General features: G+C 37.4%; 1 protein-coding gene across 7 annotated transcripts in view; it reads right to left on the bottom strand.

Annotated features, from left to right (window-relative positions):
* LOC128016613 (serine/threonine-protein kinase BRSK2) overlaps positions 1-26,555 on the bottom strand; it is a 122,817-nt gene that overhangs the window by 6,319 nt on the left and 89,943 nt on the right. For 2 of the 7 annotated variants that reach the window (XM_052601258.1, XM_052601261.1), the window contains exons 5-19: positions 25,919-26,035; positions 23,287-23,320; positions 23,124-23,192; positions 21,027-21,173; positions 18,702-18,733; positions 15,772-15,936; positions 14,985-15,082; positions 13,814-13,964; positions 13,159-13,227; positions 11,431-11,491; positions 8,368-9,025; positions 7,532-7,580; positions 6,145-6,268; positions 5,554-5,734; positions 4,830-4,919 (exon numbers count right to left, since the gene is read on the bottom strand). In XM_052601258.1, the coding sequence (XP_052457218.1) occupies positions 4,830-4,919; positions 5,554-5,734; positions 6,145-6,268; positions 7,532-7,580; positions 8,368-9,025; positions 11,431-11,491; positions 13,159-13,227; positions 13,814-13,964; positions 14,985-15,082; positions 15,772-15,936; positions 18,702-18,733; positions 21,027-21,173; positions 23,124-23,192; positions 23,287-23,320; positions 25,919-26,035 (2,045 nt within the window). The remainder of the gene's footprint in view (positions 1-4,829; positions 4,920-5,553; positions 5,735-6,144; positions 6,269-7,531; positions 7,581-8,367; positions 9,026-11,430; positions 11,492-13,158; positions 13,228-13,813; positions 13,965-14,984; positions 15,083-15,771; positions 15,937-18,701; positions 18,734-21,026; positions 21,174-23,123; positions 23,193-23,286; positions 23,321-25,918; positions 26,036-26,555) is intronic. The other 5 variants (XM_052601259.1, XM_052601262.1, XM_052601263.1 and 2 more) reach the window with 5 other exon arrangements.

Below are 26,555 nucleotides of genomic sequence, written 5' to 3'. Positions count from 1 at the left end.
AAAGAGGGACCTGCACCGCAAGGAATGCTGGCGAAGACTCCCTCTCGAGGAGAGCTCTCCGGGATCAAAGCATCCGCATTGCCAATTGTACACAGTGCAGGCAGTCAGCTCCCTTAAGAACCGAATCAGCGTGCTTCGATCCCAGGCAGACTACACACACCGACTGTGTGCATTCCCACTTGTCAAGTAGCGAGGACAGGGAGGAACACACAATCTGAAACGCTATCTTAGCTTTGCTCTTTAACAAACTATTGCTCACTTTTTAAGGAGCTAATAGCGACAAACAGCAATAAATAAGACTGACAGGACAGATGCACACACAGAGCGCATGCTGAAAGACACAAAGCTGACGTCAGCTGCGCGGCACGTGCTTTTATAGCTTCCTGGTCACTTGTGTTACCCCGCCCGTGACGTCATGCTTTTCCAATGGACAGATTACACACAATATTCAGAGTTGCTCATGCTAAACACGTTCCCCCGTAGCATTTCGACGCAGCTCAAGTTCCTGAAGAGGAACTTTATTTACTTACTCCCAATAATGGTAGTAGATGGTAACTTGGGGGAGATGAACTGTTAAATAAAGTTATATTTATTTTCTTCATGCACCAAAAGTATTCTCCTAGCTTTGTAAAATTACGGTTGAACCACTGATGTCACATTGACCATTTTAACAATGTTCTAACTACATTTCTGTGCCTTGACCGTGGAAAGACCCTTGCTGTCTATGGAGGGTCAGAAAGCTCTCGGATTTCAACATTTCGTAATTATTTTTCAGAATCGTCATTTTTGGGTGAAGTATCCCTTTAAAAGAACAGGTTCATAAGAATCTATCAATAAGAATGTATGTTTCTGATTCACTTTTAAAGAATTGGCTCATAAAAATCATTCGTTCATCAGATAGAACTACAAGTTGTATGTTTTCATTCACTTGAAAGAATAGGTTTAATTATGGGTTTGCCAATCTGACTACACTGGTAGTGCTGTATGTTTTTTAACCCACTTAAAAGATCTGGTTAATAATAGCCATTTGTTCAGTAATCATTTTGTGCCATATGTTAGACCCTATAAATGTTGAAATTAATGCAATCATGAACAAATTTTATGATGTTTTGCACAATTTAGTAACGAATCATGATTATATAAAATCAGTGTCACTTAATATATTTACACCCTGGTATATGTATACAGCTAAATATATGCATGCTAAATTCATCATTTCTGATTCATATCAAAGGCCAAAAATGAAATCTCATAAATGGACTAAAATTTAGAGGTACAAATTGTTGCAGATTCTGAATACACCTGACAGCTGGCCCAGAAGGATTAACTACACACCATATTTGACACCAACACAGGCTTGCAAACCATCACCTCTTTTTCCAATTTCATAAGTGACTGAGCAGCAGCGGCCTGATAGCACGAGCAGTAACACGGCAGACTGGCCTGAACACTAGAGAGTAGACTGCCTTAGTTTCAGAGCTTGTCTCGGAGTCTCTCAATACAATCTGGACTCCTCTCAACATCATGACTGAAAGCTCAAAACTGCTGTTTCTCTAGAAAACAGGCTGATTTTCCACAACTTAAGAGACTATCAAAGAGACATGACAGCTGTAGCAGCTTTGAGACACACAGGACACTGCTTCAGCATTTTTACTGTGAGTCACTGCAAATGTTCATCTCTGTTTAGATTTATGCTGGGTAAACAGACACAGAAGACTACCAGTACAGCATGGCTATTTTTCTCTTATGAGACGTGTGCTGAGCTCCAGTGAAATAGCTCTGGGCTAAAGACAATGGATTTATGTCTAACACTAGATAAAATACAAATTATAGCTACAATATTTCTGAATTTAACCCCACTAGGTTTGTCAATCTGAACCAACATAAATATTAAGATCCGAAGCTATGAAATCTAATAGCCTCTAATAGCCTTGAAGTTCTTGTGTGTGTTAGTGAGATTGTGACAAATAATTATTAATAATGACAGTTTTTCTTCTAAATCATTATTAATCTAAGAGCAAACACATACAAGGCTGTTGCTTGTTTTAATGCTCATATTGTGTTTATAGGGCCCTACATAAGTAGGTAACACTCATCTAGTCTCATTAGAATTCTGCCACTCATTATACAGTGATTCTACAGAGGATTACTTCTATTGTAAAAGTCCCAAATGATCAACATGAAAGAAAAGTTCAGAGAAAAGAGGTGCTGAGATACATGTTGGCATAAAAGCTCAGACATCACCTTTAAATTAAAAACCTGGTTGAACAGATTCATACGTGCTGCAGATTAAATGTTTAAATAAATGAAGCCTTTCACAAAAGTGATTCAGATGCAACAATTGACCTACAAAAACAAAGTAAAATGATGCAAGAATTGAATACAGAGATAAAAACAAGATGACAAAATGTATAAAGTGTTTTCACTCTTGAGAATTAAAAATTTGAGATCATGCACACACACACATCTCTGCGTGTTTCAAATTTAAAGGGATATTTCATCCAAAAATTACATTTCTATCATCAATTACTCTCCCTACTGTCGTTTCTAACTCATAAGATTTTTAATTCATCTTCAAAATACAAATGAAGATTTTTTTTTAATGAAAAGTTTAATACAACTCTTCTGAAGAGACAAGAAAGCCTAAATTAAATCTGTTCATTTTGCCGCCTCTTCTGTTCTCCGATGCATTAAAGTTTTGTTAGCATAGTCCAAAAATAGAGGGAGAAAAAACCTTCAGGTGTTATTAAAAAATATCTTTATTTGTGATTCAAAGATCAATGAAAGTCTTATGGATTTGGAATGACACAAGGCTGAGTAAAGAATGACAGAAATTTCATTTTTGGGTGAACTATCCCTTTAAAAGGTCTCGTGTTTAATTGCCACGCATTGAACAGCGTGTGAATGATAAAGTGACGTACACTGTGGCAGAAGAGTTGAAAAAGACCTCTTACCACCCTTTGAATGCTTTCCTGTCAAAGGAACATGACATATTACTGTAACATGTTCAATCAAATCAAATATTCAGCCTAAAATTACATTTTTAATGCACCCCACAGTAACAACATGAACTCAGTGATTCAACCTGCTTGCACAGATGTTTATTACATGGCCACATCTGTTGAGAGAGTGAAGCATGCTGGTGCTCACTGCTGTGCAGGTCTGCTCATGGTCAGTAAGGACACTCAAGCTCTCATGTCCATTCACTCAACAGCCGTGGGAGAGCAGGGGGTGAAGGGCAAAGCCGTGGGAAGGGAAGGCAGTGATTGACAGGGTGAGAAGATGGCACATCTTAAAAGCTACACTGGTGGTGGGTCATGATCCTGATAACAGCTCTTTTCTTTAAGACAGTCCAAATGCAGAATACGAGTAATTACATCCTGATTTATCAATATTTTAGAATGAGGCATTGAGAGATGTCATACTGAAAGGCTAATATATATATATATTTTTTTTTGCAGAATGTAGGTTATTCTGTGCACAATAATTTTCTGCATGTACCATGAAATACATGGATGACCTGTCTGTCAAAATATAAATGCAGTATAATACCAGAGCACACTGTATGAGGTATTGCACTGTACCTCACAAAAAAAGTCAAAATTTACCTTACTTATCAAGAGTAAAACATGAATACTAGCACATTAACTAGCACAGAAAACAGTGTATTATGGGCACAGACTTTTTTCGCTTCTGACAATGATTCAGTTGAAGGACATCTTGCGTTTATAATATGACACAATTTGAAAACACATGCAACAACGCACGTTTCTGCATGAGTTTGTTTTCCAAACTACTGAAGATACTAGAGTTGTATAGTGCATTCCAGCCTTTATTCAGCTCTAAACATTACAGTCAATTAATTAAATCATTTAGAATTTCTGAACTAAATCTGTAGTTAATGCTTTATTTTTTTAAGAAATAACTTAATCAGATGAATCAAATATATATACTAGATAGATTCCCTTTGTGTATTTCAACACACTGGAAATGGAAAACATTGCATTGTGGGATATGGTGCAGTATGCACTGGCATTTTGAGTCAGTCATCCAGGTATTTTATGCACATGGAAAACGTGCTAATTGTGCACAGTAGACATAATGCAGAATGATATTACGGTATTATGAAATGCCAAACTTCCTTTTCTGTATTACTCAGTGATATTGCATTTGGACATTAACAGTTTGGGGCTGTCCAGCAGAGGGAGCTGTAACAGGCTCTTCACTATGGCAGAAAAACCCATGTGAGAAGGTTTTCTGTTTCTTTTTTTTTTTTTTTTCCGTCTCCAGTTGGAACCACAGTCTAGCCCATCACATTTCTGCTCTAGAATGAACAGTCTGAAGCCAGATCATTTACTTGGGACACAGGTTTGATTTAAGTATCTGCAAGAAACTTCTGGGATATGTATATAAACCCTTGTTAATACACGCGAGTGTGCTCTAACATGCTCTGTGAGTGTGTGTGACTGCTAAGGAGAGTGTGTGCATGTGTGCCAGTGCCTTGCAATGCAATTCAGTGCAATGTGCTTTGACAAGGTCAAATATGTATTTCCAGAACCTTTAGATTAAACATCACCTCTGGCATTAATGCAACAGTGGATTCATTGTATTTCATCCTGTGAGAAGTTTGTTTTCATATTAACAATCTGATGGCCTGCAAATGTCTTTGAAACCACCTCTAACAACACTGGAAAGACTCATTTGACCTTGATAGGTGTTTGCAGCTTTCTGTGCTCTGCCAGGGAGGGCTAGGCGCCATGCATGTTTAGATGCTGTGTAAGAGAGCAGAAAGAGAAAGAGATGTGTCCGTGGAGTAACTGGCCACTCACCAGACAGCTGCTGGACACCAGGCTGGTCATGTGTACTTAACAACTGAGTCTGAATCGTCTCCACCACCCGTTTGAAGCGTCGGCTGGGACCTGCCCGGGACACACACACACACAGAAGCCCATTTAAATGTTTTGCAATGATCCTGTACAAACTGGTACATGCGTGTCTTTTGAAATGAATGTACATTTATGCTGACACATCCTGGGTTTATTCCCCCTAGCGGCAGCCTCATAAAGTCTGATGGGATGAGGCTGATTTTTATGGTGCATTCGGCCCACGTCTGAGTTTATGACACGTGCACACACACACACACACACTTTGAAATGTGTGACTGTAAGAACAAGATCCGATCCCCTTTGTGGAGTAACGGCACCAGCAGCGCAAGATCTTTTTGGATTGTCCTTTGAAACACAGCAGGTTGAAAATGCATAGTGATTACCAGGAGGCTAAAAAGGCCTCTTTTAGTATCATTTTTTTCCATTACCCCCTAGAGCAGTTTGTCTATTTTCAGCATCTTTGTAAGAGAGGGGGAGTGTAATGGAGGAGAGGATTGCTAGCGGAATGAGAGAAAGGGAGAGAAAGAAATGCTCTCAGCACTGCAAGGGACAAAGTTCAACATCATCAACCCGCCTCTCCATCACCCACACATACCCCTCTGCATTTCTATTGGCTGTCAGCGAGTTTATTACATCAAAATGGGCTTCTCACTGTCGGCATGGTTACCTGAGAGCAGTGTGAAAGTGACAGAGTAGATGCCGTTCTCCTTGGTGGCAGCTGTGCTTTCGGTGTAGGTGATGTCCACCTGGAACTTCACTGGTTTTTGGAACACAGTGGGGCCAGCTGTGGATTTGTATTCTGCCCGGAAACTCGTCTGAGACACCACGCTGTGGCTGAGGCTGGGAATCTGAGACAAAAAGAATGTCTTAAATGAATCCTTCACCCCAAAATGAATATTAAATGAACTCATTTATTCATGAGTTAAGCAATATCAGACTGGCCAGTGAATCTACTTTAAATGAGATCTTTTCAGTCAATTGATACAGTTAAAAAAAACAGGTCTGAATGATTTGTTCAACTCGGTTGAGCTGACAGACTTAGTGATTCGGTCCACAGCACACTAGAGTGGAAGATTATCAGTGAATAACTTCAATACTGGTCTGTTGTCACACGGCGTAATAGCTTAGCTTTAGAAGACTTTTTCATTTTTATTTTTGAAACTTAAAAAGCCTCAAGAATTTAAAAAAAATTGAACAGGTTTGGAATAACATGAGGGTGAGTAACTGTTGAAAGAATTCACATTCATTGGAGACTTACAGAGAGAAAGGCGTGCACAATATCTGCTTTGATGGAGCTCAGAGGCTTGTCCCGAATCACCACAAAGATCTGCTCCTCCTTCTCCAGGTTAATAAAATTTCCAAACCAAGACTTTTTGGCAAGTCTGTGAAGAAGAGAAGCATGAGTAAACAAGAAAACAAAATACATTCATACATCACTCAAGTCACATACTATGCATAAAACAAGTATAGGTCTCAATAACACTGCGTGCTGTCACGTTCTCAAGAACACATTATCTGCTCTTCATATATGCCATATTATCACACACCACACAAATGTTTACATGTTTGGTTTCTGTAAGGTTTTATTTATGTCTTTGAAAGAAGTGTCTTATGCTAACCAAGGCTTCACTTTAATGATAAAAAAAATATAGCAAACAGTAATATTATGAAATATTATTACAAAAATAACTGTTTTCTAATTGAATCTATTTGGCAATGTAATTTATTCCTGTGATAGCAAAGCTGAATTTTCAGCAGACATTACTCAATGTCACATTATCCTTCAGAAAACATTCTAATATGCTGATTTGCTACTCAAGAAACATTTCTAATTATTATCAGTGGTGAAAATTGTTGGCTGCTTAATATTTTTATGGAAACCATGAGTTTTCAGAATTTATAATGAAAAGACAATTAAAAATAACAGAAAATATTTTAAATATAAATATTTTGTGACCTTATAAATATATACTGTCAGTTTTGATCAATGTAAGGCAGAGCTTCACCAGTATAGAAGAACAGTTGGCAGTTGAATTTCATACCATCAAAATACAAGTTCCATTTCAAAAGTGTTGGTTCACAAAAATCCTAATGTTGGAAGCTCCCCTTACAGTTCCTGGCTAAAGTAAATAAAGCATTTTTAAAAAAATGAACTTAAAAAAATAAAAATAAAAAATAAGAAGAAAACAAGTTTCCACCCTGGTGCTGCTTTGCAGTCCGGTGAAGCTAAGTGGAAATAAAACTCTGAATTATACATGATGAGTTATTCCCTGATAAAGTCTTCAACCACAAACCAGGCTAATGAGGCGAGGGACAGTGTGTGGAACAACCACATTAACTTTAGCTGCACAGTTTTCAGAGCTCCTTTCAAATCATAATCAAATTTGGAGAAAAAGGAAAAAGCAAAAGTTAAGTGTCTTAATTAAGCAAGCTTTAACTGAGTTTGGGTGATTTAACTCTCAACAGCTCAGGTTAAATGAATAATACAAAACGTGATACATTTAGCCTTACACCTAGCAGAATAATGAGTACTGATATAACATTTATTTTTATTAAATAATTATTCAATAAATTTCTTTCATACTCTGGAGTTTAATAAAACTGCATAATTGACTTGATTGTCTTAGAAAATAGCTAATACTTACTCGGGAGAAGACTCTGGTGTTAGGCTGGACATTTCCTCTTGTGTGGGAACTGAAAATAGACAAAGCGAACAATCCTCAGTGGAATTTGCATCATACTCTATATCCTGAGAGATTAGACATTCACAACCCGAGGAGGGGAATGCTGATTAACCACAACTAATTACTCCAAACCTGCAGAGATTAAGAGTAATTTAACCAAGGAACAGCTGGAGGTGAGGGGGGACGCTTGTGCCTTTTTCATTATCATTGCTAGATATATCAGAAGATATAGCTGGTAATGGAGTAGCATTGAGTTTATTACCCAGCAATCTGTAAATCTGTCCTTGATAATATCCCTAACTAAGAGGGAAACCGAAAACCGTTATAAAAAAGGATTAGCAAGCATTGTTCCTTCACCTAAATGCTTTTTACTAGACATGCACATAGGCTATGGTTATGGTGTTTAATATTTAAAATCACTAACAATTTGTTAAATGTGGTCTTTTGCAATTTAAAAATGATTTTCTATTTTTCTTACAGTTCATTATAATGTAATAAATTCACTTACCTAATTTAAAATAATTAAATTTAGTTTCTTTAAGTTTCTTACACAAAAGAAATGTAGTGTATATTTTTTTTAAATCTGTCGTCATGTATAAACTAACCCAGATTTTTGTTTTGTTTTAATAAGTTATTCCCTAGTTTATTTAATCAGAGACATTACATATTAGTAAAAAAAACTTCAATGTAAATGTGCCCGATTTAGTCAAAATCACCCATTTTCATCTGCAATTCCGGGGCAAATTGATGTTAAAGGTTAAAAAACTATTTTGAGATGTATCTAGCACTGCTGGTACCTTGCATTTTCCTGCGGTGGAAGCGTGGTGAGCCAAGGAAGTTGTTCTTAATGGAGTTGAGGCGTGTTCTCCACGGCATGCCTCCAATAGAGGGGCTGGGGGGTGGCGTAGGGCTAGGGGTTCCTGCTGGGCTCTCCTTAGGCGTGTGCACCGGCGTTCCTTTTGGAGTTGGCAATGGGCTGCCCCTGGGGGAGGGGTGGGGCGTAACCTGTAAGGTGGGGATAGATTTGCCGTTGTGATCAGTCCCGGCCAGCGGGTGAAGGTGGTGAAGCCGGATGGGTGAAAGTGGGGAAAGGGGAACAGAGAGCTTGGGCGGCACCGTGAGCAGTGGCCGGCGCACTTTCGGGCTGCCGGGCATCGGCGGGAGCAGGGGTTGGCAGGGCATAGAAGGTTCTGACTTGGCTGTAGATGGCACTTGCGTCGTGTTAGGGAGTGGGTTGGACCTGGTGGCCTGAAGGGGCTTGTCTGCAACTTTGGGCTTGGCTGGTAGGGTCTGGGTTTTGTTGTTGGGCTGATGGGCAATTGTCTTTGGTTGAAAGGATTTGGGGGAGTGGGGGCCTGTGCCGTTTACCCGGGACACAGGCAAGTGAGTGGGGCTGTGGTTGGGCGACTGTGTGAGTTCTGCGGATTGTGGAGGAACGGCAAACCGCCGCATGGGCTGTAAGAGCACATGCATAGAGCCAGCAGCATAAAAACAGCCAACGCACCCCATACACACAACACACGGCCCCGTAGTCAACAGGCATAATGGCACAGGCGCACATACACACCGACACCAAACATGAAAAGATGGTGAACAAGCCACCGGTGATGAGAAGTGAGGGAGAAAATGCAGAAAGAAAGAAAGAAAGAAAAAAAACATGCCATTAGCACAACCAGCAAAGAGACAACAAGACAGTGGAAATAAAATGTTCCCAAATCAGTGTTGCCAAAACAAAGCAAAATCAGCAACAGAAATTAGCAACAAAAAAGCTCTGGGTTGTTGTTGGGATGAACTTAAAAGAGGTGTGGACAGCACTAAGCAAGCAGGAAATTTGTGCAAGGCAAATGAGCTTTGCTTTAAAGGGCGCTATTGTCAGAATGCCTCATATTAATTGAAATAATCATCATAAATGAGGTAGAAATTACTTTTGATACAAGTCACAGAAATATATACTGCCTCAATTAACGAGTTTTTCAAGACAATAGCGCCAATTGGCTAGTGGAAATAATATCAGTTGACCATTAAACAGAGCATAGAGTACAATGCTGCTGTTGGAGGTATGATATGAGGATGCTGTTTGACAGATGACGCTAATAATAATAATAATTGGGTCAGAAACAGGACTGATTCAATACAGGCCACTAAAAGTGTAGAGTGTGATTACAATCAGTAAAGAGAAAGCTCATCAAGCTTATTGTAAAATCAAAACAAATACAATGGAGTGTTAACTGTACCAGCTGCAACCGTAGCACGGCATAAAGAAGAATACAAATGCAATAAAATGGATTTTCAAAGCTCTTTCGTACTGCTGGGAAGATTCTTCCATGACAAACCTTTAAGTCTGTGTCGGAGCAGTAAAACTAATCTCAAATGAGCCGTATCAAGGACTTCTTCACAGACTAAATCAAAAGACTTCCACCAAGCCTGTTCTCTACGAGAGCCATTTTCATCAGTGAGAGGGCAACACTGCAGACGTTCTCCAAGTGTAGAACATTTCAAACTGCAGAATAGTTGATCAGGTCGGATTCAGAATTGACTTTGGGTTGAATACTGTAGGGAATTCCTTGATGTAACTCAAGAACTGCCTATTGGGAGGTCTTAGTAGTGGATTTGTAATCGGTTAGCCTCTTTAAACAAATCAACTGTAAAAACTGGCTTCATTCAAATGCTTCACAGTTAGTAAGGAACTAGGGATTTTAACAAGTCATTAGTAACTTGGGCTTCAAATATTTGAAGGCAACAAGCCTGTGAATAGGGCATAGATTAGCAGCAATTATGCCAAGCTTGGTAGACTGACTGGGCTTAAAGCAGTGGATCAGTAAGGACAGACAGCAATGATGCTGCAGTATTTCGTCTTATAGGCAATATAAATGTATCTGTTTTGTTTAACAAAGCTAAAAATATACATAATTATCATTAATGCTCCATCATCACGAACAATTCCGAGAATTAATCTTGCACATTGCATTATGTCAGTGGTCTTTAAGGACTCCTTTGTTGGACAGAAAGACAAAGCACGGTCCTCTTGTTACATATTTTATACATTTTAGTGTTACACTTTAAACCATGTCTAATAATAACAATGCATATGGTACCATATTAATCTATTCAAATATTTTAATAAACATGCATTAACATTCAAAAATGTGGGCTTCTTAATGTTTTGAAAGTAGCTCACCAGGGCTGCTTTCATTTGATTAAAAATACAGTAAATATTATGATAATATTGTAATATACTGTATTATTGCCAATTCAAATAAGTTTTACATACAAATTTAATTTAAAATGTATTCTACTCCTGTGATGACAAAGCTGAAGTTTCGGCATTACTCCAGTCTTCAGTGCCGCATGATCCTTCAGAAATCATTCTAATATGCTGATTTGGTGTTTAAGACACATTTCTTGTTGTTATCTATGTTTAAAACAGATGTGATGCTTAATATTTTTTTTTTGTTAAAGCCACAATTAATTTTGGTGAATAGAACCTTTAAAAGAACTGCACCATTTTGAAATAGAAAGCTTTTGTAACAATATAAGTCTTTACGGTCACTTTTGATCAATTCAATGCAGTCTTGTTGACAAAAAAAAAAACACAAAGTACTTACGCCAAACTGTTGAAGGATTCTGAACTGTTGAATTTACATTCTTTTACAACTCCCAAAAGTACTACCTGTTAAAGACCCCTTCATTATGCAATCTAATCTTTTATTCATGCTGAATGTCTATAGATGCGGCTTCTGCTATGAGTTTCTCACAGATGCATATTCTGCAGATAGATTCCAAACCAGCTGGCTAAGGGTTTCAACACAACCAGACTCTCTGTGTAAAACTAAAAGACTGAGTATGGATGGAAGGCTTACCCGAGGACTGCTGAGGGGACTAGTGGACAGACCAGAAGAGGCTCCGCTGATGGACCTGGACCTAAAGTTACAAAACATACATAGTGAAGACGTTTCTGCCTCATGTATAGCAACCTGTCACAACTCTATAGGAGTTTCAGAATGTTGTGCGGGTGAAACATGATTAATTAATTGAATTTATACTTGGAAAGAGAAAGCAGTATAACACCAGTCCTCTATGTTTCACTATAAATCTTGCAAATTTTGTTAATTATATGTCAAATGTCTATTTAAGCCTATAAGTCTTTTTGTTGATTATGCTATTTTTAAATTTTGAGTTGCTATTAAATTTTAGCAATTTATCATTTCTTATCCTAAGAATGTTAAAGGCCATCACAACCTTTTACGAGGTTCTGTATGAGACTCTTGAGTTCTTCTGGACCTCATTGTGTATTAGATGGTAAGCTTCAGTAGTTCTCCAGTAAATGATTGGGATTTAATTGACTGTGGACACGATGGGTTTTGTCATCAAGGCAAATTGAAACAGTAAATCATCCTTAATGGTGTCAACATTCAGACTCACACGATTTGACTCCAGGAAGGATTTGATCCATAAACTGATCAATTGCTTTTTCAAATGCTACATAGATGAATCATGCGGTGGTCTCAAATTGTCTCTCATCACTCAAGCGTTAAAATTTCAATGCCACACATGCCACGGCCTGATTCGGCGCAATGCTGATGTTCATTATATGCCTCTTGCATTCAGCTAATTAGCTTAGCCAAAACACATAGAGCTCTTTATGTGTGTAATAAATGACTATGGAATAAAGTAATTAATGGGATGAAAGGACAGGCACTAGGGGACAGTAACTGTACGAGGTAACATTTCTACGGTTTAGGAAATTGTACAGTATTTGTGAAGATTTTATATGTAATGCATCATTAATATGAAGCTATAGCTATATTAAGATAACTACTGCTTGTAAAACTGCTGTTTAAAATTGTATAAAAGATGCAGGGGAGCTTTTTGGTTGAATAAAGTCATTACATTTTTAATTGTAAACATGCATTAACATATTTTTGATCCATGTAGTCTGTCAGTAAAATATTCATTTACCAACACCTAATTCAATTCACCTCTATTTGATGCATTGATTAAATAAAAATAAATAAAATGAAGAATATATAAAGAAATATTCAAGGCCCATTTTATAATCTGGCAGACCAAACAGTGTCAATGAATGCAGATGTAGGACAGGACTGTGAAACTCAAGGTCGAAGAAAAATGCCTGAACAGATGAACACACACTGTCAGATAACTTCTATCTCTCACCTACTGTAAATGCTCACATCACTCTAAAAATCAAAAAAGCGTGAAGGCAAAACAAGAACAAGGGAAAGAAATTAACAATCTTGGATCTACCAAGGGACAAAAATGCCAGACATCAAAGGAAACATGAAAGGCAAAATAAGGGAGATAAGATGCTTTTGATGTGTGTGGAGGGAGCCAGAGGGCCGCTTCTTTACCAAAACTGAGGGGACAAACTGGGATGAAAAAAACTTGATTTACACGTGCAACCTCCTTTTTTTTTTTTTTATTCCTTCTCAAGCAAACTGAGCTCTTAAGATCTTAAATGTCAGTAGCTGAAATAACAGGGCAGTGCTCTCTGTGGCATGTTTTAAGTGTTAAAAACCCCACTGCATCTTCAGAACGGAGAAAAAAAAAAGCATGGCGGTGGTTTATACCTCTCCTCCTTGCTTTGCAGTATGGGGTTGGCATCTGAGATATCCAAGCTTTTACTGAAAACAGATTTACTACAGTAAGAGAGAGTAAAGTTAGAGTAAATTTACAAAAGTAATCATGAAGTTGAGCCAAAGCATCTACACAGGGAAAGGACACGGGGCTGATGAAATGGATCACAATGGACATGAAAAAGAAGTAAAAGGAATTTGTAATCAAATGTGTCAAAGATACAGAAAAATGAAAGGCACATTAGCAATCCCATTGTTCCCCTTAAAACCAATTAGAGAAGTCAAAATTCCCCATATGGCACATTCAGCATGCTGCTCGACTAGCTGAGAAATGGATTTTCAGAGAATAGTAAAGCACTCCTTTTACAAAGAATTAAGCTGAGCTCATTGATCATATGTCTTTTACTCTTCATGTGCAAGTTAAAATGCATTTCAAAGCTAGTATAAAGCTTCTGTAAACTGTAAACTTCATTTTGACAATCCAAAGTTTATTTATTGGTCGATTGATTTTTAACATTCATCATCCTCAATTTTCCCTTTCAAGGGTCCACAAAATGTGACATCCCTTCAGACATTTTTACTGTGGCACTCACTGCTCCAATTGTAGAGATTCATAAATAATAGAGTAGCGAGAGATCCGTTGCTGTACCTCTGTCCGTGTTGTGCCATGTCGATGGCACGTCTCACAGGAACAGGAGACCCGCCCTCTGTCACGCTCAGTACCTCCATAGACTTGCGTTCTGGCCTCCTCTTGTTGTGCCTTGTCAAGAGCGGAGAGTCCACTCGCTTCCTGGGAGGATCTGAAGAGACCAGCATATGATGAATTCAATGATCCCTGACACATGAAAACAGCCCATTATGCCTGGGGAGTTCATAATGGGGAAAAACGAACAGTGAATATTTTTCATTATGTCTCTCAGCCCTCTAAAGCATGTAATTTTTTTTTTTTTTTTAAGAAGAAAAACAAGAATTCATTAAATCAATAAAAAAGTGACAGCAAAGACATTTATAAAGTTACAAATGATTTCTGTTTCAAATGAATGCTGTTCTTTTGAAATCTCCAAATAAATGTTAAAAACACGGTTTCCACAAAAAAAAAAAAATGAAGCATTTTTAACATTAATTTCCTTGCAGATCCTCTCCAGTTCTGTCAGGTTGGATGGTAAACGTTGATGGACAGCCATTTTCAGGTCTCTCCAGAGTCTCAATTGGGACTCTAATTTCTCAAAATAAGAAATGTTTCTTCAGCACTGAATCAGTAAATTAGAATGATTTCTGAGCGAATTTGTGATGATGATTAAAGGGTAACGGCTAATATATATATATATATATATATATATATATATATATATATATATATATATATATATATATATATATATATATATATATATATATTTTTTTTTTATATATATATTTTTTTTTATATATATATTTGTATGTAAATGTATTTTGATCAAATAAATGCAGCATCAGAGACTTTTTCTCACAAACATTAAAAACTCTTACTGAACCCAAACCTTAGTTTAAATTAAAATTGGCCCACTGATTTTAATAAATGCCCCTGTTTTTTATTGCGTATGATTCATCAGTAAACACATTGTTCTATAAAAAATTATTTTCATGTTATTTCATCATAATGCTGTTTTCTGGCTTTTAAACAACTTTTGGTGTCTACTGGTGTATCCAAGGCTGTGTGGGTGAGGAAATGATGTCACATCACAGAGCTGCTGTGAATGCCATTTCATGTTATCATTAACAAGGAAATATAAATGAACAGATTAAATAAATAACTAATAAACTGACTGAACTGTTCTTACCAATCTCATTTCTGGGTGGTAGATTCTGATCCTCCTGGCAAGGATATCTCTCTTTACGGTCCAGCAGGAGGAAGTAGATCATCTTTTCCTGGTTATCACTGGAGGTTGAGAGGGCATGGAGAAACAAAACGTGTGTGGTCATGACAGGTGTCTGATATTCAGTACAATCTCTAGAATAATCCTCAGCTCAGGCTGATTAACTTCATTAGTTAAAGAGCAAAGAGTAGCATGCACCTCATTCCCAGAGAGCTAAAAGACATCCTGCAGAGATCACAGGATATCTCTTATTTCATTAACGATTCATGAAGACAAAACATATCCGACAAGATTTTGGGCGAGTTCAAAAAGTCTTCGCATTCTCCCAGCAAGAGGCCCGGTGTTGAATTTTTCTGCTGCGGACCACACAGTGGGAAGTAAATATCACCGGTCTTTATTGCAGGCGCCATCTGAATTGTTTAAATGCTAGGCAACAGAAAAGAAAGAGTATGCAATATTTTAGGAGGGAACACCCAAGCCATCTATCAGTTGGGCTAACGAAGTGATCGCACACAGCGAAGCGTGCAGGCGGTAATTGTGCAAGTACAGGAGATGACAGATGAACGAGAGGGAATGGATTTCTCTAATAGCCCGCAGCCAAGATGCTGTACTGTGTGTTTACTAACCCTAAGAAACAAGGATGTAAAATAATATACACTCACATATGGTTCCCAAAAACAAAAGCAGTCTTGTCTAATCATGGGCAAAAAAACTTTGGTATCATGGGAAGCAACCTTTCTTAGTTACTCACTCGTCTGACAGCAGGTCTTTCATCAGTTTGTTCTTGTCTCGGAAGCAGCCGAGCGAGTGCATGCTTTCAAGCACATCTGGGTCGATGTCCTCAGTAGAGGGTAGTGTGCGGATCGCTACTTTCCGTGGCACAGGTTGTTCTGGTTCAGGCTCATTCTTCCCTCCTCTGAATAAAAGATCAGAACAAGCGCATGTGAAATAATCTAGTGTTCCTGTTTATTTTTCATTATTGAGCACACATGGTAATCGCCTCCGGTGTGTTCTAGGACCCTTGCTGGTACAAGTCACAAACAGGCCCACATCCAATCTGCGCCCACAGAAACTGGAGAATTATTAACACCCATCATTCTACAAATGAGCCACCTTCCGGAGTGTTTGTTTATTAAATATTTTGGTAAATTTGATTAACATTTTCTTCTACCAATAAGAGTGTAGTATTACTTAATATAGTGTATTATATAATATATTTTCATATTTAAATCCATTCACAATATTTCAGTAATTCAATATGTCCGGAGAGATACTATAAAAAAAAAGTCCACATACACTGTTTTGGACCCAGCAGTGTTATCATGTATGAAAACTAAAAAAAAAAAAAAAAAAAAAAAATATATATATATATTAAAGCTGGGCAAGTTAACTTTTTATTATCATGTTAATGCATTAATTCATTAACACCGACGATTATTTTATCGCACGTTAATGAAGTTTTTTATTATTATGAAAGTCCATTGCTCACAGGCTCGTGAGCACAGTGAAGACAGCAGAGAAGCGCTCTCTCTCAACACAGTGGATTGAATCGTTTTGTTAACTATGTGGATTATTATTTTGAGTCGTATGTGATGTGGTTACACACGTCCCTCTCACAATATATTGCTTTAGAGCTATTGCTTTTGCCATTTAAAAATATTCACGCAACCGCTACCATGTAAAAGGAATACTGCTATAAAAAGCATCTTATTTTTTTTAAGTGTTTTAAAACCAAATGTTATAACACTCTTGTTCATTCTTTTAAATGAAAAAGTGCACAATTCACTACTTTTTAATGCATTATTAGTTTTGTGCATAACAATGTGATTAATTGCGATTTATAGCAGACAGTGATATTTTTAATCGCGTAAAAAAAAAAAAAAAAAATATATATATATATATATATATATATATATATATATATATATATCATTGCCCAGCACTAATATATATTAGTGGGTACAGAAAGTATTCAGACCCCATTAGATTTGTCACTCTTTGTTATATTGCAGCCATTTGCTAAAGTGATTTAAGTGGGGGGGGGGTTTCCGTTAATGTACACACAGCACCCCATATTGACAGAAAAACACAGAATTGTTGACATTTTTGCAGATTTATTAAAAAAGAAAAGCTTAAATATCACATGGTCCTAAGTATTCAGACCTGCTGTGACACTTAACTCAGGTGCTGTCCCTTTCTTCTGATCATCCATGAGATGGTTCTACACCTTCATTTGAGTCCAGCTGTGTTTGATTAAACTTAGGAAAGCCACACACCTGTCTATATAAGATATATATATATATAAGTCTATATAAGACCTTACAGCTCACAGTGCATGTCAGAACAAATGAGAATCATGAGGTCAAAGGAACTGCCTGAAGAGCTCATAGACAGAATTGTGGCAAGGCACAGATCTGGCCACGGTTACAAAAAATTCTGCTGCACTTAAGGTTCCTAAGTGGCCTCCATAATCCTTAAATGGAAGATGTTTGGGACGACCAGAACCCTTCCTAGAGCTGGCCATCCTGTCAAACTGAGCTATCAGGGGAGAAGAGCCTTGCTGAGAGAGGTAAAGAAGAACCCAAAGTCGGGAGGTGGGAGAAAGTTGTAAAAAGTCAACCATCACTGCAGCTGTCCACCAGTCGGGGATTATTGTAGAGTGGCCCGACGGAAGCCTCTCCTCAGTGCAAGACACATGAAAGCCCCCATGGAGTTTGCTAAAAAAGACCTGAAGGATTCTCTGGTCTGATGGGACCAAGATAGAACTCTCTGGCCTTAATTCTAAGTGGTATGTGTGGAGAAAACCAGGCACTGCTGATCACCTGTCCAATACAGTCCCAACAGGGAAGCATGGTGGTGGCAGCATCATGCCGTGGGGGTGTTTTTCAGCTGCAGGGACAGAAAAACTGGTTGCAATCGAGGGAAAGATGAATGCAACCAAGTACAGGGATATCCTGGAAGAAAACCTTCTCCAGAGTGCTCAGGACCTCAGACTGGGCCGAAGGTTCACCTTCCAACAAGACAATGACCCTAAGCATACAGCTAAAATAACGAAGGAGTGGCTTCACAACAACTCCGTGACTGTTCTTGAATGGCCCAGCCAGAGCCCTGACTTAAACCCAATTGAGCATCTCTGGAGAGACCTGAAAATGGCTGTCCATCAACGTTTACCATCCAACCTGACAGAACTGGAGAAAATCTGCGAGGAAGAATGGCAGAGGATCCCCAAATATCCAGGTCTGAAAAACTTGTTGCATCTTTCCCAAAAAGCTGTATTCGTGGCTGTATTCGATCAAAAGGGTGCTTCTACTAAATACTGAGCAAAGGGTCTGAATACTTGTGATATTTCAGTGATTGTGATATTTTTAGACCATGTGATATTTCAGTTTTTCTTTTTTAATAAATATGCAAAAATGTCAACAATTCTGTGTTTTTCTGTCAATATGGGGTGCTGTGTGTATATGAGGGGAAAAAAATTACCCACTGTATATTAGTGATGGCAGGAAATGCAATTTCTTTTTTAAAAGTTCTGAACCTCAGTTCTCAGGTTATTGCAGTGAGGTCTGAGGAGACACACAGGTTTACAGGACACATATACAGTATGTACATACATAGACACAAACACACAAACAGATACTGAGCAAAAACAACCATATGACGATAAACAAAGTTTATACTCACATGTACCATGTGTGCTTCTGTATCTGTTCTAACTGTAAAGAGAGGAAAACACATAAGCCAATCCATTATCTAGTCATTAACAGTGCCAAAGTAGAGTATGACAGTAAAAGCAATGAATCCATCTCTAAACGTCAGGCAGTTTCCAGCTGGCTCTAATCTCTCTCTCTTGTGCCGCATCCTCTGATCTCCCCAGGTTTAAAATGTGGAAGCTACAAAGACATGTACGTTTCAGCAGCCAGCCAATTAAAACTGTCGCCCACAAAACAAGAACAACAGCCTTAACAGCAGTGTCTGTTCATGTAATACCAACAGGAATATCTTTACTGAACTGAAATCAGTATCTATAGTTTTAAGTAGCAGATTTGAGTCTGGTGTGTCTTTTCAGAAGCTACAAACATTCAGCACTTGACCTGATCAAGAAACTGTAAGGAATTAAACACCGACTGAACCGAAATGTTCAAAACTAAAATGCTTGCTCGCGGTTGATAGTAAAAAGTATTTTACAGCACTTCTGGACACAGTATTTTGGTGCAAAAAGAGGGCCTCAGCAGAATTCCAAAGAGCTTTAAGATGACTCGCAACAGAGTTTCTACGTAGATAGCTAGCTATTTGAACAAGACCACCTCCAAGTCATTCCCAGAGTTCAAGACGGCAAGTATTGTGTCGACACATCCTACATAAGAGATTATTATTGATTCTGATTAAACGGAATATTTTTTATTACTTTATTTACTTGTCAACATAATTCAGGAAACCTGTTAGCCTACATTTTTTACTTTAATAATTAAAAAAGATTTAGAAACACGAGATGTTTGGATCTTCTATCAATGCACATATTCTATCCCACACTTTCAATCGTTGATGCCAGCAGTAAAATCGAATGATGATGAAATGATTACGATCAGCAATACAGCTGCAAGAATTGAAGTTATACATAAATTGTGCTATGCAAACTGTATTTAGCACAGATTTGGGCCTTTAAATTCCTTTAGAGAATCAGGTGCTACAACAAAACAGACAGTATGTGCAGATAAGCGGTGCCATTATTCTTTGTGCTCTCCCCCCGAATGTGTGCTGACGTGACAATAATGATACATTGTTCAGATCAGTATTTCCCAACATTTTGTCTGTCGTGGCACAGTTTTGATAGTTAAAAAAAACACACACACACACAAAAAAAAAAAAACATTAGCCTATACAGACTTGGTGTTTCTTGAATAAAGAAAATGCTGTACTTATTCGATCATCAGTTCATTTAACCTTGCACTGCAAAAGAGTAAATGGAGGTGGGGTGGAGTTACGAGGTTTCGCTGACAGTTTGAGGATCCAATGGAGTTACGGCGTTCTGTCACAAGCTCTTTTGAATGCTTTTCATTGGTTAAATGTTTGTAAAACCAACAAACAGACATAAGGATGACCAACAGAACTGATTTAAAATAATATTAATAATAATAATGAAATATAATAGTGATAGGATGTAATGTTAATATTCCACAACATATCTGACAACCTGTCACAACTCAGTGGTTGGGAAACACTGGTCCAGATGTCAAACAGTAGTACTTTTTGTACTCTGCAATACCCTATTGGATTGTTTTAATTGGATCTATAAGATAATATTTCAAACTGGCAATAAAAGAGTATCAATTTCCTTCCCACTCTGGAATTATTTAAAAGATCTCTTTTATATAACTGACAAACCGCACAGGAAATGGGCTATGTTTGGATCCTTCCTAGGCGAGCGCTATTGTTTTCAATCACTGAGATACGTAGGCAGTGAAGAGAGTGATCTGTTTTCTCTGGAAAGAAAAATAGGAAACTGGAGCATTTCAAAGAATTGGAAACCTCTCATCACCCCAGCATGTTATAAGACAAAGGAAAAAGCCGAAGGTTTTGCACCGACGCAAAACAATGAAAATAGTAGCTGAGGGACAAGAGCAGAGAAACGAGGAGGCCATGAGAAGAGAGAAAGAAAGAAAGAGACAGACAGAAGCGCAGACACGCAAGCATTTTGAAGCTGATGTGTGTGATCCGGACAGACAGGGTGGTGATTAGTTCTGCTCTGTGTTGACCTGGAGTGTCAGTTTAAAAGCAGAGGAGCTCTTGGACACATAACGCTCTTTAATAGAAATCAGCTTAATATACTGTAAAAGCCAACCAGCTTCTGTAGACAGTGTAGTGCAGGTGCAATGCTGTCACCACCTTAGGCCACATGAGCCATTTAAGAGATAATTCATCTTTTTTGGTATCAGGTTTTACTAGATCTGAATGATGTTGGTATAAGATAAAACTGTTAATCTGAGTGTGATGATGCTGGACCCTGACCGTGAATCGTTTGGTGGCGTCCACCTCGATCATCCCCCTCAGTAGGTTCTGGCAGTCTGGAGGAATGAAATGGGGCATGTGAAAGACCCCAAGCTTCACTTTCTCCAGCAAGTTCCTCAGGTTATCGTCGTCAAATGGCAAAGCACCCTGACAGAGAGAAGTATTACATTTCAGAACTGTAATCAATTATATATACTGTGTGGGACAAAATCCCCCCAATATTCAGAATAATGCCAACCAATATGTATATTTCAATGGCTAATTCTTAATTTATGTTTGGTCCCCCTAGTCCTGAACACTACTGTTCAAAAGTTTGGAGTTGATAAGATTTTTAAAAATCTTTTATGCTCACCACGTCTGCATTTACGTGTATTTTTATATTGAAATATTGTGAAATATTATTACCATTCAAAATAACTGTTTTCCATTCTAACATATTTTAAAATGTAATTTATCCTGTGTTGGCAAAGCTGAATTTTCATTAGCCATTACATTCAGCATCACATCATCTTTCAGTAATCATTCCAATCTGATTCATTGGTGCTCAAGAAACATTTCTGGTTGTCAATGCTGAAAACGATTGTGCTACCTCAGTAGAGTTTTTTCCAGGATTGTTTGATGAATCAAAAGAGCAGGAATTATTTGATGCATATACTATAATTTGATCTGTATGAACTTGTAGCCATCAGAGGAGTGATGCATTCTTTGCTAAAAATAAAACACCCCCACCATATTTTAGAGAGTTTCATGAAGGATATCCACACAGGAAGTAGGGTGCAAAATAAATCAAGAAATGGCTGACAAAGAGAGATGATTGTGCTTTGAAAATTATCTTTGTTTTGTGCCAGATACACTTCATCTTTTTCACATCAGAGCATCCCATCAGAGCCCCTGACACTACTGAGATGTCAGCGCTTGATAAATGATGCAAATATACAATGACTAACGACAGGGCCACGTAATAGATGACATAATCAAGCAAAAACTAGCAATCTAGAGAGATTATAAATAAAGAAGGATACAGATCTCATCTCTAATGAAAGGTCTTCGAGCATTGATAAATCAAAGAACAAGTTCCTGGTTCCTAATGTTGACCAGCAGCTTGGTGTAAGCAGGCATTTTTTTACACGTTATTGTCTTTAATTCAGATATATATGTTTTATGCTTTCATTTTAGCTAGGTTAGCAAAAGTGTATATTGTATGTAAACTTTGGCAATTCAGAATCAAATGCATTTATTGTATAATGCAATGTATATTGTAACTAATGTACACTATTTATTATGTATTACTGTTTTTAACTGTAAGAACAATAAGAAATGTTTTTGAGCACCAAATCAGCATCATGTGACACTGAAGACTAGAGTAATGGCTGTTGAAAATTCAGCTTTGCAATCACAGGAATAAGTTCTTCAATCACAATTTATTTAAAAAAAGAAACAATTATTTTAAATTATAATAATACGTCAATATTACAATATTTACATTTTTATTGTAATTTTTTTAACAAATAAATGCAGCCTTGGTAAGCACAAAACAAATCATCAAAAATCCAGCCAAACCCAATATATATATAATAAACTTGATATTTAAATATATGTCAAGAACATGTCACTTGAATTTCAGTTTAATTCCCTCCTCTAAGAGCTCGAAGTCTTTTGCAGTCTAAGTAAGGAAGAGTAAGAAGATGAAAGTGGATTCATAAAGCGCTCAGCATGATGAATAAAAAGAGCTGATCTCACTCTGATCATGTCTGATATTCACCAGCTGGAGTGAGAAACCATGGTGGAGCTCAGGTGTCGTCAATCTTTTGAGCTCTGACTACAGAGCCGGTATAACACCTTGATTCTCTTAAAGCCTTTTCTCTTTTCTCTTTTAAAAATTCTCTTGCTTAGCGCAGCACTGAAATATCCTTGTTTTGGATTCCCCCACATCCTTTAATAGACTTTCATTCAAACACAGGGGATTTCGTTTTTCCAGTGCATGCTGCTGAGAGAGACTGTGGCTCACATTTGACATACTGTAAGGGCAGAGGGCCACATCACGTCAGAATTATATGACACAGAATGAAGCCTTTGCCACGAAAAGCTTTCACTCACCACTAAAAGTGCAAAGAGAATGACTCCACAGCTCCATACATCAGCTTTCCTGCCATCATATTTCTCCCCCTACCAGAGAGAGAGAAGTTAGAAGTGTGGGGGAAAAAAAAGCGATTCAGAGGAAGTCCCATCATGAGAGATGGCACTGAGAGCACGTACTTACCCTTATGACCTCTGGGCAGGCATAGTGAGGGGATCTGAAAGAAAACAGGACAATATGTCATCATCATCCTCACCCAATCTTGGCTTATACACTGCGGAAGCAAGCAGTACACTAATTCAGTAATAGCTCCTTGTATTTGCATGAGGATCTTCACACCATCTTTTCTGACAAACAGCCTGTACATGCTGTTGTCAAATGATCCAATAATACAACATTAAATTGTAACGACTCTCTCCTGGGAGTGTGTAAAACAGATCTGTAATCATCTGAATTGTGTAATGTATTTTAACGGCATGGCACATCATCAGAAGCAGATCACTATTTTTCAACACCAATTTTCTATAAAGGCCTGTTTCCTTGCAGGTGTCATATACCATTGTGTTAAATAAGTCTGTATTGATAATATATTAATTTATATTGGTTTAATTTCTCTGCTTTAAAAAAATAACTACTGCTCACTGTAGAGAAAGCTATTATTGCTGTTTTCCGACACCAAATTGCAAGGTTTTTATGTTAAATTAAGTGGTTAATGCAACATGCTCTCGCTCAGTAATTTCAGTGCTTCTGTGGCCGTTTTACACATAGCAGGTGCCTCAATCATTCTGAGTGGAAAAGTTGCATTTATAAACAACGTTAAACAACTTGCTATATGCTAAATGCTAAAAAAAATGTATTACTAAATGTATAAATTAATATTAACTTATATAATGATAATAATAATTGCTTATTGTTAGTTCATGATACCTAATGTATTACTATTAACATAGTAACATGAATTTAAAATGCATTGTAAAGTGTTACCAAACAATCTACTCCATATTTAGCAACAAATGTTAAAAATGTTAAACAAGTTAACAAGTTTATCCTTACTGTTAAGTGTTACCATTTTTTTGTAATATTGCAGTCAATAATGAAGCCCGATTTCTGTATGTGTACCCTAAAAATGTTTATAAGATCATATTGAGAAATTCACGTGTGCACTATAAACAGATCCAGTACTCTCCACCTCATAATCTTACAAATTAAACCACAATCACATTTCCAGCACTGAAATAAGAATATTTCTGCAGAAGCCTGATTTCTGTATGTGTGTCATGAATATCCCCTATGATAGGAACATGAGGAAGAATTAATAAAGCAAATCAGGGAAGCCACAGGAGGTGATTAAGCCGTTGTGAAAAGACCCTGATGGAGAGGAAGATGCGGTTTATGATTTTTGAAAATATATTTTCTGTTATTCCTCAAGCGCTGTAGCTCGGACTAGGGGCAATTTGGTTAAAAAGTAAAAAAAAAAAGTGAAATAAACTTTTTCTTTTACATTAGCATGGTTTTCACTGTGAGCTAATCTGAACTTTGTGCTAGTTAGCTAGTGCTGGTTATGCCTCAGAGAACTGAAGTGGCAAAGAAAGGTTTATTTGATGTTATTTTCAAACTGGCAAGCTCGGGGACCCAGAATAATCGCCCAAATAGGGCCAGTGGTAGTCAAAGTCAAAGTCAAAGTCACCTTTATTTATATAGCGCTTTAAACAAAATACATTGTGTCAAAGCAACTGAACAACATTCATTAGGAAAACAGTGTGTCAATAATGCAAAAAAAAAAAAAAATAGTAGGGAATTTTGCACTGTATTGTGGGTAATCTAGTTTCACTTGAATGAAGGTTCTGGAGGGGGATCTAGAGAGCCTTGGACTTAGTCACCACTGATAAGCTACTACTAAAGATATAGAAACTAAATTTTCAGTAAAGCTGCTTTGCATCATGAAAAGCGCTATACAAATAAACTTGAAACTTGAATTGAAAAATTTTAAATCGTACCTGTGCCTACAGATGGGAAAGTTGCAATCAATTATAAAATGCCTTCATTGAAGGAAAACATCAAAGACGCGGCACAATTTTAGTGATGGCTAATAGGAGCAGAAACACACAGATTGAAGTCAAAGCTATGGTCTGGTCACTCTGGGCAGATCTGAAAAAGCCTTGATTAATCCCCATCTATAATATGCTCTGCTCTGCGGCACCTAGCCCTCTCATTTTCATTGATAATGGGGCCTCTAATGGCATGCATTACACATTCACAGCGACTCTAAAAGCCTAAGTGAGGTCAGGCCATCATCTTCATGATTTTCACTAATAGTAGCAGTTCAGGAAGTGCTTCAGTAGCAGCAGGCCCAGCCGAGTGTTTCAATGCAAGACCTAGTCCTTCAGATATAGATATCAGTTGTTAATATAGAGCCATTTCTCCAGACTTTTCTAAATGAAGCATGCAAATAAAACAACAGGCGCATTTGTGCGTAAGACTATTAATGGGAGCTATTTTGCTAGTTTTTTAACTCATGCATTCTCCAGATAATTAATCTTAATATCCTCTCAAGATGACGCTATTCTTCTCAATGGCCATTTAATGTGATGGGATTGTCTATGCAAGTCAAACCTTATGCTTTAATTGGTATTTTGATCCAAATAGAATCAAACAATTGCATGAGCATGCACAGTTTTTAGCTAAATTAAGCAAAATTGTACCAGATTATGAACTGTAAGAAGTGTATTTAAACATCAGAGGCAGTTTTACCTTGTTTTTTGAGAAACTTTCACATATACTGGTAATTGTTGTAGGAAGACAGAGTATGACTCACCCACAGCTGGTTTCTAAGAGACTGTCTCCAACCTGTAGAGAAGCCATGCCAAAGTCTGCTATCCTGATGTTATTCTTCTCATCCAGCAGCAGGTTCTCTGGCTTCAGGTCTCTGTGGCTACAAAACAAAATGCTTACATTATAAACCTCTACACATTAGCAGCTTTCTTAAGTGTCTCTACTAGTTAATGGTATCAGGGTAAATGGCATGTTATGTTTTTTTTATTTATTTAATGTATTATAATGTATTTATAATACACTGAAAATGCAATTCATTCAAATTACTTGAATACACCTCTGTGAGGAACATGTATTACATTTATTTAACAATCCTTAAAAATAAGTTGATGTGCAGTAAGTTTCATTATTATTTCTCAGAAAATACTTTTAAACAAAGTGCATCGCTGCTTATTAATATTTGGAGGGGAAAATTTTATTTGAAAAACTAAACTCATAGTTGTTGAAATTTAAACCTCCAATGAAATTGTGTGTATTTTATTATTATTATTTTTAAATAATCGAGCTTAATTAAATTTCTTATTACTCATTTAAGCGGTCAGTATCAGACTTAGCCCCAAATCTCTTGATCAGACATCAGGGGAAACATCTTGATTCCCTCTACCATTGTGAAATCCTCT

This window comes from Carassius gibelio, chromosome A7, assembly GCF_023724105.1.
Source record: "Carassius gibelio isolate Cgi1373 ecotype wild population from Czech Republic chromosome A7, carGib1.2-hapl.c, whole genome shotgun sequence".
Lineage (NCBI taxonomy): Eukaryota > Metazoa > Chordata > Actinopteri > Cypriniformes > Cyprinidae > Carassius > Carassius gibelio.
This window is presented reverse-complemented; position numbering and strand designations above follow the sequence as displayed.